The 14,484-nt window shown below is 32.0% G+C and overlaps 1 protein-coding gene and 1 pseudogene across 1 annotated transcript; one reads left to right on the top strand and one right to left on the bottom strand.

Moving 5' to 3' along the window:
- The first annotated feature begins 8,014 nt into the window (after positions 1-8,014).
- LOC106310789 (probable indole-3-pyruvate monooxygenase YUCCA3) lies at positions 8,015-9,810 on the top strand. Its single transcript, XM_013748010.1, has 3 exons — positions 8,015-8,741; positions 8,842-9,213; positions 9,507-9,810. Exons 1-3 carry the CDS (start codon positions 8,031-8,033, stop codon positions 9,732-9,734), a joined length of 1,311 nt encoding a protein of 436 aa, XP_013603464.1. The 5' UTR covers positions 8,015-8,030; the 3' UTR covers positions 9,735-9,810.
- A 3,543-nt stretch (positions 9,811-13,353) lies between these two features.
- LOC106310595 lies at positions 13,354-14,400 on the bottom strand (annotated as a pseudogene).
- Between the last annotated feature and the right edge of the window lie 84 nt (positions 14,401-14,484).

Here is a 14,484-nt window from a genome sequence, read left to right as displayed (position 1 = left end):
TATTTATTAAAACTAATTTTGTATTTATAAAACATTTTTTTGATTTATAAACACTATTTTATTATTTTTTGTATTTATAAAAACTATTTTGTATTTATAAAAAGATGATTTCATATTTATAAAAATATTTATATTTATTAAAACTAATTTTGTATTTATAAAACATTTTTTTGATTTATAAACACTATTTTTTTATTTTTGTATTTATAAAAACTATTTTTAAATATACAAAACGTTCTTTGTATATAAATTCGATTTTTGGATTTATAAAAGATGATTTCATATTTTAAAATTAATTTTGTATTTATAAAACATTTTTTGATTTATAAACACTATTTTATTATTTTTTGTATTTATAAAAACTATTTTGTATTTATAAAAAGATGATTTCATATTTATAAAAATATTTATATTTATTAAAACTAATTTTGTATTTATAAAACATTTTTTTTATTTATAAAAACTATTTTATTATTTTTTGTATTTTAAATATGTTTTCTATTTCAATTTTAATTTTATATTTTCGAATTTCAATTTAAAAAAATAAATTTATAAATTTTTTTTTTAATTTTGAAAATATTCCGAGGAAGTGTATCCCTCGGAATATTCCGACGACATATTCCTCGGAATATTCCGAGGAATTTCCGACGAACTTAAGGTCCTCGGAAATTCCGAGGAAATAGGGTTTCCTCGGAATTCCGTTGGAAATTTCCGAGGGATTTCCGAGGAAAGATGAATTTCCGAGGAGTTATTTCCGAGGAATTTTTCCGTCGGTATGTCGTCGGAACAGCGTTATTCCGACGACATACCGACGATTTTTTCCCTCAGTATGCCGCTGTTTTCTTGATAGGGGGTAAATTCTTAAAGGTATGACATCGAAGAATTTAAAATAAAGAAACGATGACAATGGACAACCACGTATAAACTATTTTTAGTAACAGACAGCTACTGAAGCAGAAACAACAATAACGATGATAATTGAGTCATAAAATTTAAATATGTGTGAATTAATAAAATAAAAGGGTGAAAATAAAGATTATGAATTTTGAGGCAAAATGCAATGTACATCTGCATGAATATTGGGAGATGGTTTAAGTTAAGCATTTACCCGCTTTCCGAAGCACTTAATTATAAGTCAATCAAAGTTTTGAACACGGTGTCTTTGCTATAATTAGCTACTACTCATTTATCGTATTCGTTATATATCTACCACGTGCCGCTTATTATTTATGATACAATGTATGACGCTTAAAAACCTAACCAAACCATTCCCCCTTTATTTAAACTAAATTCTATATACTGATCATATTATAAAAATTTTAAGTTTTGTTCTGGTTAAAACGGATCCAAACTGAACTACAACTTAATTGATCTTTTCAAATCTTTGAAACTAAAAATACATTAGCAAGTTGGAAACTGAAAAAAAAAAAAGATTCCAACTGAAACCCAGATTAATTAGTACCCGCAAAATATGAATTATAAAACCAAACTACTTTGGTCAGAAAATGCAGATCATATTAAAAAGGGTTGACCAGTAAAAAAAAGAGTTCACCAAAAGTCAAGAAGACACCTGAGGTTTATTCAGAGAAACATGTGTTCACATGGACTTCCCATCTTTCACTATCACACTTTTCTTTTTTCTTTTTGAGGGAACCATTTGACTCCAATCATTTATTATATTTCCATACCTTTCAGTTATTACAGTTATGGAGTTAGTTGAATCTCTATCCTCTTTTCCATCTTTTCTTTCATTTGTATTTTAATAATTCATGTTGTACCACTTTTCCTTTGCTCCATACACATTTCACATCGACTACTATGAAAAATGTAACATTTGAGTGCCGGTAAAAAAATTGGACTTAGATTTACATGATAATTCATATATAATATCACTATTCGTTTAAGTAGGATGTGTCATTACATACTCTGATATGATCTTCATAGTTTTGGTTTATAATTGAGATATGCGATGAACCAAAACAAGCAGCACCTGCCCCTAATCTCAAGGTCAACGTATAATTATGTTATTGGGTTTTTGGTTACTTCAATATTAACATATACGTTGGTCAAACAAGCAGTAATCCAAGAGAATACTCCCTCTGGATTTAAATATAAGATGTTTAAGGTTTTACACACATATTAAGAAACAATAAATACAATATTTTAGTTGTTACTTTTTGATTATATCAATAAAGTTTCACCACTCATAATTTTACTTTTTAATTTATGTTTAAATTTTAAAAATAAATGCATTAATTATATCTCAAAACATCATACATTTGTATACAAGATAAAAATATAGAACATCTTACATTCATATACGGAGGGAGTTAAGAAGAAATAAATGTTGGAATATTTTCATGTTACCAATAAATATTCAACTATTCATAAAATGTACAGGAAATGGGTAATAATACAATACAGAGGCGGCATGAAATTAGGTAGCCTTTTTGGCTTAATTTTAAAACTGTAACATGGGATTTGAGTCCCTAATCAGTGATCTTTTTAATTAAATCACATGATTAATCAGCTGACTCTACCGATCGGATCCGATTAATAAAAATAGAAAGAATTCGTTTATATATAAATAAGCAAAAACATATTTTGGCAATTCCACTTTAGCAATAATTTGTCATTTTCTCTCGTAGTATATAGTTTTATGTTTAGCGGCCTTTTTTTCTTTGCGAGATTCTCTGCCAATAATTGCACTTATTGGAAGAAAGGGTTTTATTTTAGTTTACTAAAATATACTAAAATTATTGTTTAATGTCATACCAAATAATTTTCAGATGTTAGAAATGATTGGCATTACATATATACACACCAAAAGATTTGACCAAAATTTGGCTGATAGTGTCGCACTTGATCATTATGTCATATCCTCTTGTCAGTTTATTTTATTTAGTCCACTTATGGTCTTCATCTATTTCATTGGTTATATTTGTGTTAGATTATATATTTATTAATTTATAACATTCATATTCATATATTAACATAAGACCTTTTAAAACAAACTATCTTATTATTTTATTAAATTACTGAAATCTAAATAAATAATAACTCTTTCCATTTTACTTTATCTATCTTTTTAAATTTATCCAGACAAATTTTATTTTATATTGACAATTAAATTAAAACAGAAAAAATATTTAATACTATTTATTATTTTAAATTATGGATTTGGGAATGATTTTATGAACTTTCTTGCCGTTTATGAATGTTTTTAGTAAAAACACAAATATAACCAAAAAATCATCGATATTCAATTGTATTTTCTTGTTCAAACTCTAATTTTTATTACATCAGATTATATTATAGTTGTGCTTCGAAATTTAAAATATATATAGATGCGGTAATTGTTTTGCGTAACTAGTTTTGAAAACATTGACGTATGAGGAGTTTATTATTTCATTTCCCATGTTTTTTTTTGGAAAAAAATAATTTCCCATGTTTCCAGGTGATGACACACACAGATTCGGCTTCCCAATCGTATTCCTCGTAGATATTTCTCTTCTTATTATTTTCCAATTAAACACAACCAAAATCTAATATTCTCCTCCTCGAGAAGATTTTATTGTCTACTGCTAAAATATTTGCGCCTTACAGTTTTATCTAATGCATTCTAAAAAAAATGGTTATCTAATGAGTTTAAATTTTTATAGTTACCTAAATTAAGTTAAAATTTTATGTCTACCAGAATGTATTATGTACACACATGTCCGTTAACTCTTAAAATTAATCTGTAAACAAAAGTGGTAAATTATTGTACCATATAAATGTTATAATATATAAGAATGATGAATATAATTAACAATTAAAATGATATTAGAATAAAATCTTTTTTTTTATATTGGTTACTATTGATAGTTTGTTGAACGACATGTTAACTAACTGTGGAAATAGATCTCTACTACTTATTTCATTTCATTTATATTTAATTGGTTACACAAATTAGAAAATATTAAATTTATTTTACTTCTAATTAATTCTTTATTTTATTTAATTATATAAATTAATGAGTTGAAATTGATGAGTTAAAACAATAAAAATAAAACTGAAAAAACTATCATATATACATTGAAAACATAAAATAATACTTACAATAAATAAATTTTAAACTCTGAATTAAAAATTAATATGAAACTAGTATTACTTTTCTCTTAAGTCATTTATATTAATTAAAAGAGTTGCATAATTATATGGTACAATGACTTATATATACACCACAAAATTATATAGTATATTATAATTAGATATATATATAAGAAAACAAGTACGCCAGACTTCTGAAATTTTAAACTCTAATTTCTTATATTTGCATAATATATAAGAGATTCTACAGTTTTCAATTAATTATATTATGTTTTCTTATTAATTGTTAATAATCAGGGTGCTGCGCTGGTTTGGAAATTGGAACCCTATACAAAACAAAGGGCGTTTACTTTTTTCACGATTGCTAGCTTTCTCATTATATTACCAAGTAGAAGTATCATATAAGGATTTGAAAATATTTGTTTCTATGAAACGCGAAAAATAAAACAAAAAGCGAAAAAATGAAGAGTGGTGCGTAAGATATTGTGTTGCATTTGTGCACGTAAATCAAATCAGTACACACTTAACATGATCATTTATTTAGACCATCATACCATAATAATTAAAATATAAATGTTTATAAAACCTCTACAAATGTTTCGGTGCACTAATGTCTATTCTCGAGGTTTATAGGAAATGAGAACACACCATTACCAAGTCTTGGAATATGGTAAATGTGATCAATTCCCTAAGTCTTTTTAGTTATTCACTTCTCACTTTATAATCTCTCAATTAACAAGAATCGAACACGCCTTCAATTTTGATTCTTTATAGCATTATGCATCAAATCAACCAAAAGTAGTGTGTATAGTCCGAGAAATATTCAGCAAAAATGAACCATTAGTATCCATATTTATGTATAATTCTCATCTAATAAAAGTTACAGTACATGCATATAATGTTACCAGTCTGAATGTGAATATAGCTTTTATTTTTGTTTTCTCACTTTATAATCTATATAATCCAATGTCACCAGTATACCAGCATAAAATTATGTAAGTCCACTTTTTATCATAGAAGATATACATGGTTCAATGTAATTTTTAACATGATATAATCAGGATCCCGTACGTACGTTACATTCCATGAATCAGTATAACATGTATTTATATACCCTTACATACTACGAGATAGTTACAGCGAAATGTCTTTTAATAATTGTGCCTTTTCAACATGTCGAGTTACGATATTACTTTGGTTAACGAGTTATAATATTATTATACAGAATGGTCGGTTAAACTAAAAGGTAAGAACATCCGATCAATATTCTCGAGAGCTTCTATTCATCACTTTCGTTTATTATTTATGGAAACTGAGGTTAAAAATTCCCTGCCACAGCAAGCGCATGTTGGTTCTCCTCAAGATTGGTGCATTTTTTTTAAAGGCTTGTGCATTTTAAAGATATTTTGATTACCGTACAATTAATACTGTAAGATAAATATGTAGTACAAATGAAAGCCAAGTTACAAAAAAAACCAAGCGATCGTAGCTTGGTGGTAAAGGAGGTACAGCTGTATTGCCTGCCACCCGGGTTCGAGCCTTGGCCACAACGGATTTAACATCCCTTCCGTTGGGGCGCTGGACCCTTTCGGGAGGATAGTTGAGAATGTGGCTGCCCAGATACTAGAGTTATCAAAAAAAAAAAAAAAAAAGTTACAAAAAAAAGAAGATAAATACTACAAGGACTCACAACATACGTATTCAATGATAACTTTCAGTATAACTAGTGGATCATTTTCCACTTACAGATATAAATTTGTGTCAATGCTTCTCTCTCTTTTTCATATTTATATATTTGAATAAATATCGGTATTTTATTACGTGAACTGAAACAAAATTACACTGGTACGCAGTTGTGACATTTTTTCATTAGCTTTGACCCAAGGCATTCGAAGTTCGAATCAATAATGGGAGATTTTTTTGAGCAACCACGTCGTGTTCTTAGTATATTAGAGCTTAGTTAGTTGCTTAATCCAATAATTTTGTACGTTTAATTTGGAAATATGCAACATTCCAATGAATGTCTTAACAACCAAAATATACACTTATAAAAATATAGGTTCACTGGATCTTGATAACAATATATATCTGCTCACAACCAAAAAAAAGGTACAAATTATAACTATAAATTTGTTTAAAGTTTCTTTTCAAGTATGTTGCTAGGTCTAATAAACGGTCGAACGGCTTTATTCGTTTTATATTATTCAAATTTCCGTTATAATATGTGTGACAATATACAAATTCTATGTCATTTTGGATTTAAACCGTTCAATCATCTCACCCGGCCAAAAGTCCTCATCATTAAACCCATGTTGTTAATGGCTTTGTAGGCGTAATATTAATTCTTTTGTGAATTGACAAAAGAATTCAGGTTGTTATAATACTAGTCTTTTATCATTTAAATTCAATAGTATACTTCTTTTTCATGAACACAATATATTTTGAGGTGGCGATTTCCGTTGAACCCTAGGTCAAGCAAAAGCCACAGATTATTACTAATACTTTGCAAACGTAGATCAACACATGTGTATGTATGTGTTTAGGGAGAGCTGCATTTCTTTTTTATTCTTAATGAAATTAATTAGTCGGTGGGATGTGTAGCCACTCCTGATGGAGGTCTAACCACGTTGCCTCAAATTCCACTGCTTCGCGGAATTCTAAATTTTATCTTTTCGAAAGAAAAAATTGAATTAAAAAAGACATAGAATTTTTAAATTTTGTTCTACCTTGCAATATAAATTAACTTCTTTTTATTTACATATATATTCTCTACATATTAAGAAGAGAGAGAAAACGTTTGTGTGAGTTATGTTCCAAAAAAACCTGATTTACAAGATCAAAATTATGACAAAGAATGAGGGGGATACAAAAAAAAAGGCGTATGCGTTTTGGAAAAAAAAAACTATAAAAGCACAACGAAAATAAAAGATCAAATCTAAAAATATTCATATGAAGAAATTCGTACATGAACAAGTTTTAGTATAGATAAATAGTTTCTTTAAGCGATAGTTTGATAATCTATAACGGAAAAGGTACTATTTCTCTAAAATAAGGCTAAAGAGGAGAAAAAAAATAGAAACTCACAAGTCCCCAATGGACCTTTCATGTTTATATGTATACATGATCGTGTAGCAATATGCGATGTCATGTCTTCCTTAGAATCGATTATATAGGCAACGTCTATGTGTATCTCCTTTTTACCCTTGATTGATTCCTACGTTGGTAGCAACCTGACATCAGACTTAATTATCCTGTTTTCGTTCTCTTCTCAAATGTATTTCCAAAGTCATGTCTCTTCTCTCAATAAGCCCTGGACTTCTTTTTCACAAATAACGTATTAACGATTTAAATAGGGTTGTAATATCGGTGAGTGATTAATGAAGATGTGAGATTTTGGGCATGTCAACACCTAATTATGAGATTATCAACGTGATTTTTAACAAGTTTGATAAGTATCAAATAGTTAAATAATAATAAAATCCTCAGATGTAATACGTTAACTAATTAGATCGAGACCGTTTTGTTACAGCGAAAACTCTAAACATACGGATACGTCTCTTACTAAACAATAATTTCCATGTACCATGAGTAATATAAATATTTGGCATGCAAAGAAAGAGGTTGCAAAATACTCGAACTACTTTTCTTGTAACTATCATTGTATTTGTTGGACAAGGATTAATAACAATAAGTAGAACCTATGAGAGAACAAATAAACAAATGATGGTGGGATGCAACCTTACCATTTGAGAATTAAATAACATTCATGAGTAAAAATAATAACTAGAAAAAATAAAATATATTACAAATTCCAAATTGCTTCAAGTCTTCTTCTCTATTTATACATCTTCTTCAGCAATACAACAAAACACACACATACTTAACACTCTCTCTGTTTTCTTCCTTCAGAACTAGTAACCTATAAACTCTGTTTAAAGATGTATAGAATTAATAACAAGAAGTCTCTCAACATCTCAAGCATGTTCGGAAACTTCATCCCGGACAGTGACATTTTCTCCCGACGCTGCATTTGGGTCAACGGTCCAGTCATCGTCGGAGCTGGCCCATCGGGCCTAGCTGTAGCTGCTGGCTTGAAACGTGAAGGTGTACCGTTTATAATCCTCGAGCGAGCCAACTGTATCGCTTCACTGTGGCAGAACAGAACATACGACCGTCTCAAACTCCACCTCCCTAAACAGTTCTGCCAGCTACCCAACTTCCCCTTCCCGGAGGACTACCCGGAGTACCCAACCAAGTTCCAGTTCATCCAGTACCTTGAGGACTACGCAACCCACTTCGACATCAACCCTAAGTACAACGAGACGGTCCAGTCTGCGAAATACGACGAGACGTTCGGGCTGTGGCGCGTCAAGACCGTTTCTAAGAGCGGGCCGCTCGGCTCATGCGAGTTTGAGTATATCTGCAGGACGCTTGTGGTGGCTACGGGAGAGAATGCTGAGAAAGTTGTGCCGGATTTTGAAGGACTTGAGGACTTCGGTGGAGATGTTCTCCACGCCGGAGATTACAAATCCGGTGGGAGGTACCAAGGGAAGAATGTTTTGGTCGTAGGATGTGGAAACTCCGGTATGGAAGTCTCTCTCGATCTCTACAATCACGGAGCAAACCCATCAATGGTCGTTCGTAGCTCGGTAAGTAAAAAAAACAAAACAGAGCATACTCTGTTTTTATACTCTGTTTTTGAAAATAGAGCGTCTGATAAATACTCTGTTTTCTTCTTGGTTTATATAGGTTCATGTGTTACCAAGGGAGATTTTGGGCAAATCAACGTTCGAGCTAGGAGTCACGATGATGAAATGGATGCCGGTTTGGCTCGCGGACAAGACACTGCTCTTTCTTGCAAGGATAGCCTTGGGGGATACCGATAAATACGGTCTAAAAAGGCCAAAGCTCGGACCGTTGGAGCTGAAGAATTTGGAAGGTAAAACGCCGGTTCTTGACATCGGAGCACTACCTAAAATCAGATCGGGAAAGATCAAAATCGTCCCGGGGATCATAAAGTTCGGTAGAGGAAAAGTTGAGCTAGTGGATGGCCGTGTTCTTGAGATTGATTCCGTTATTCTAGCTACTGGATACAGAAGCAACGTCCCTTCATGGCTTAAGGTAAATTACACAACATCTTTCATTGTTTCTTTAAAGTTTTAGAAACATTTAATGATGTCGGAAGAAAAACATAAATACCCATCCGACCCGGTCCGAGTCTTGTGAAAACCCGACTAAAGTTGTGTGTTTGAATGTGAGCATTAAATGTAAAGACCAAATTTAATATTTACATTTTTTCATAGAGACGGTTACAAAATCGTGGTACGAGTTTTGGTTAGATATTATATAAATCCGGTAATTATGTTATTGAATGTGAGTACTAATTGAAGTCATGTTTGGTGTTGGTTTTTCAGGACAATGACTTCTTCTCCGATGATGGGATACCGAAAAACCCGTTTCCAAACGGATGGAAAGGAGAGGCAGGACTGTATGCTGTCGGATTCACGAGGAAAGGATTGTTTGGTGCGTCACTGGACGCGATGAGTGTGGCTCACGATATTGCATGCAGGTGGAAAGAAGAATCAAAGCAACATAAGAAAACTGCTGCAGCTCGACATCGTCGGTGTATCTCACATTTCTAATTATAAGACACTACTAGAGGAAAAATACAAAATGGACTAGTGGAGATATGATCGTGGGAAAAAAAAATCAAAGAGATACTAAGCCCTCTCTGAAGAAGAAACCCAAAAACAAAAAGAAATGTGAAAAATAAAATTTTGGGGGGTTTTTCTTTGTTATTAAAGAGATGTGGCTTTATATATTTTTTTGTTTATTATTTTTGTTTTGGAATGTTGCTAGTTGCTAGTTTCTTGTTCTTGTGTATTATATTTCTTCTTCATTTTAGATTCTGAACTCTGTAAGAAGTTTTGCTTAATCTAATATGACAAATGTTATTATGCTTTTTCTTGCTGAATATTATTTGTTTGTAGATGATTAGGAAAACAAAGAAGAAGAAAAGAAACAACTAATACATGCTGTTTCATTACTGGAAGAATACTCTCATAAGTTAGAGCTGTTATTGTGGTGATTAATGAATTATTAGCAATATCATTACCAATTTGTAATGATTTTAATTTGACAAATGATTGATTACACATGATTATCTTGTACCATTATTACCTAAACTAGAGGGATGTACGCCCGGGCTTTTCTGTAATTTGAAATTAAATTTTAATTTTTTTGATTTCATTATATATAAATATATCTTAAATATACAATGAACCGGTTACACAAATATACAATGATAGGTAAATAAAAATTTGCTATTGTTTTACTATGATGAATGAACTTTAATTATTTGTATGCATGTTTCTGAATTTTCATATTTGAAAATAATGTTCAAGAAAGCAAGCTACATGAATAAAAGTTAATTAAACTTCAGATATGATCAAATAGTCTTTTATCTTGTTTGTTCAAGTTTTTATGAAAAAACTAATTTAATTTACAACCGATTTTTGTTTTTTTTAGTTAGCTTTGAAATAATTATCGTCTCCAATCTTAAGTACAAACTGACATATAAATCGGTTCTTTTGGTTTAGTGATAAATCGATCTAATTATATTATTTACAGATATGCAACCTTGGTTATTAACAAAAAAAAATCATTTTTTAGCTATAATATCTTTCACTTTCTGTGTCTTCCTTGCAGTTATACCTTTTCATAAACATCTTAATCACCATTTTTCTTTCTCTGGGCCGTCATGGAATCTTTCATGAAAAATCCTTCGATGAAACTGTTATACTCATTTTGTGATACTAGAGGGGGAGAATTAATAATACAGTGACTTTCTCTAATATATATAAAATTTGGGATGGAGTTTAACTTGGAATGATAAAAGGTCAACTGATATGGATTCTGTGCAATGTGTTCTTACCCATATATAACTTGATCATGATATTATTCTACTAACTCTAGCCAGCACATTTCCAAATTTACTTTCACACTGATATTTTTGAGTTCATGAAGGTTTTAAAAGAGGCTTCTTTTGTCCATGAAGTAATGACAATTACGGATTTACCTTAACTTTAATACACAAATAACTTTTTTTCTGGCTTTGTTGACACGTCCGTATTTACACTTTCAATCTGGCCTCACAACGTACCTCTCTCCCTCTCCTCGCCATCCCGTCCGCCGCAATAAAATCTCCATCCAGCAACACAAGCTTCACCGTCCCACTCTCTTCGTCCACCTTAAACATCTTTCATGTTGTGCTGCACCACCAAGAGGTATCCTTTGCTGTTATAAACGATCGATCCCGTTAAAACTGCAATCTCGGATGCTTGCATCCGTGTCTGCAGCTAGTGGCTGGCGGCTGCGAGTTAAACAATGGTGATCTGGAGAAGTTAGAGGCTATGCCGCCATGATCCACAGATGAAGTCTTTGGCTGAGTTGATGACGTAACTGCTCCCCTAGTAATCAACCGTCAAGCCATTGTTGAAGGTTGTGTAGGTAAGGAAGTAGTAGGCATGGTTGAATCTGGTGAAGCAGTGAGATTCTGAGTACTTTGCATCCCTATTTATAATTGAAGAAAATTAGGGATTTACGATGAAGGTGAGTGAAGGGATAATTAAAATCAAACATAGTGGGAGAGATTGAATGAGAGAGTTAATGGTTTCGTGAAAGACGATGCTTCGATTCTACATGATTCTGTTTTCATAACGTATCCAGATTTTGTGTGACCTGAGAGATGAACAGATGAAATTTTTTTACGGGAAAATAGCTTATGAAACGTCGGAGTTTCCAAGGTAAGTCTTATCTACAAATGAGGTAATTTAAATTTCTATACGGGCCCATATAATAAACTCACCGGAAACAAAAATACCGTATCATTTATGTTGATGCCATGTGTCCTCATTGGGCCAGTAGTGTTTTGTTTGGGCCATGAGTGTTTGGTAAAGGTGGGCTGCGAAGATTAACTTAATTATTGGGCTGAAGCACGCGATCTGCTCATCCCAAGTTATTTTTATTTCATTATTGGCAAATCCGTGATGACCTGTCACTTTAATTGGTCATGAATTTTCATCCGACGTGGCACCCCTTAAAAGCTCCAAAAATAGCTCCTTTTATATAGTAGTGATGCTATGATTACTCAAATCCCAGCGAACAAAACATGCATTTATCTAGGATATGCAAAATCCATTAGGGATGCAATTGATCTGATGAGTGATGACCAGATAAATAAAACCAAAATGCATATATCTACACAAACGATCATTTACTTAAGCAAATATAAATGTTTTAATGATTTATTAATTTGATAATTTCTAAGAAACAATGAAACAATGGAATCCGAATTTTCATTATACATATGATATATATTTAATATAAACGATTATAAATCTAAACGAATTCGGATACGAATTTAAAATATGTGAATACATATATATATATATATAATCTTTAACATTATTTAAAATTTTCATTTGTCAACTTGCACTTCAAAATAATTTAAGGTACCAGAGTAGCTTTATTTCACCAAATATAAAATTAAAATATTTACATACTATGTATATGGCCAACCTCAGCTCGAAAAAATCGACTCTGGTGCAAAAACAGCAGACATTTATGAGTAGCAAGTTTCATTTGAAGTCTGAGACTCTGCAGGCAAAGTCATTGAACTAGCAGGACAGAGAATTGACAAACAAAAGGACGAGAAAATAAAATTTTAAGTTTTGTATATGTTAAAATGTGTTGATGAAGTGAGTGAAGCTAAACCATGGGTTCTTCTGGTTTCTTCATTCTATGGTCCAAACAAAAACATTAAAAGCTGATTCCTCCCAACTGTGTAAATGTCTGGTTCCCATCCTCTGAAAACAGTTATTCATGTTCTCACACAAAACCCTGCAACCTTTTACTCAGACATCACTTAACCTAAAGATATGGAAGAAGATACCCACATGGGTGATTTTTGATTTAGCCGCCGAATTAAGACTATTTCTTCTTCTCTGTTCTCTTTCAAGAAACACCAAACCGACCCATTTTTGTTCTTGCCAGTGTCTTATCAAACTCACAAGGGAAATAGTTTTGTATATTACTATTTGGACCCGTACTACAAGTTGAGATACAGTAGGACCAATGTACATTCACTTACACTTTACATGAGAAGGGCCTAAAATGTTCATTTCTTGGATAGCATTTGATCTAATTGACGGTTTTTGTTGTACATTTCCACTATTTTTTTGCATATGATGGGATGAAAGTATTCTTTACCATTGAAACAATTACTCAAAACCACAGATTATTGTTTCAGCAAAACCAATACAAGAACAACTGTATGTTGAATCATTCTCTCTCTTATTAACGAGTGAAAAAGATAAAACAAAAACATATTAATCCTCACTGAAACATTCATTCATAATCATCATCGTATGCATTTGTGAGAAACTAGGAGAGAATCACCAAACATCAGGACGGAGCTCACCAGTAGCCGGTGGCATCCAACGACCAGAATTGTAAACATTCTCGCCAACTTTCCATCCCGGAACATCCCTTCATTACATCAGCCTCGTAGTCTAAATACTTTTTCCACTCAGACACAAACCTATTTAACACAAATATCGTTCCTTTTTTTTTTTTTTTTTTTTTTTTTTTTTTTTTTTTTTTTTTTTTTTTTTTTTTTTTTTTTTTTTTTTTTTTTTTTTTTTTTTTTTTTTTTTTTTTTTTTTTTTTTTTTTTTTTATAACTCTGGTATCTGGATGTTAAATCCGTTGCGGCCAAGGCTCGAACGCCATCAGGACAGTACATCTGTAACTCGTTTACCATTGGTTAAAATAAGTCGTTACTTACTGTCCGAAGGTTATAAAAAAAAAAAAAAGTTGCAAAAACAAAGATTGATATTAAATCGTTACCTTTCATCCTCCTCAGCTTGAAGAATGGGAAGTATAGCTCTACGAGCAGCATACTTCTCTTCCTTCAACGCCCTACACATTGCAATTACATCTCTTCAGCGGATAAGAAACAATCTACAAATCAACTTGTAACTAGATTGCTTTGTTACCTGCGGATTTTGTTACCCAGGCCGACCTGGTACATTCCCCAAGCAAATGCACCCGAAACTGTAAGGAAAATGGCCATGGCGCTTGGACCCGTATTGGATATCCGGCGAGCATATCGGACTGGCGCGAACCCGCCCGGTGGCGGACCATCCTGGAGCAGCGGCATGTCCTTCACACTCGCCATCCCTGGCTTCTTCCTTATCATCGCCTCCGTCATCTTCGCTCGATTCAATTGACTCCGATCACTACTGAATCCGATTTTGATTTTGCTAAACCGAGTGATTGTTCTAATGTTTTTTTAATGTACTGGGCTTTTACGAGGCCCAAGCCCACTTAA

The sequence above is a fragment of the Brassica oleracea genome, chromosome C8 (genome assembly GCF_000695525.1).
Source record: "Brassica oleracea var. oleracea cultivar TO1000 chromosome C8, BOL, whole genome shotgun sequence".
In the NCBI taxonomy this organism is placed as follows: Eukaryota; Viridiplantae; Streptophyta; class Magnoliopsida; order Brassicales; family Brassicaceae; genus Brassica; species Brassica oleracea.
Note: the sequence above shows the minus strand (reverse complement) of the source record. Positions and strands in the feature narration are given on the sequence as shown.

Excerpts from the sequence above, each read along its gene's own strand:
- LOC106310789 (XM_013748010.1), top strand. The coding sequence starts at position 8,031 with ATGTATAGAATTAATAACAAGAAGTCTCTCAACATCTCAAGCATGTTC. Across the intron at positions 8,742-8,841 it reads CAATGGTCGTTCGTAGCTCG|GTTCATGTGTTACCAAGGGA; the intron begins GTAAGTAAAAAA and ends TGGTTTATATAG. Across the intron at positions 9,214-9,506 it reads ACGTCCCTTCATGGCTTAAG|GACAATGACTTCTTCTCCGA; the intron begins GTAAATTACACA and ends TTGGTTTTTCAG.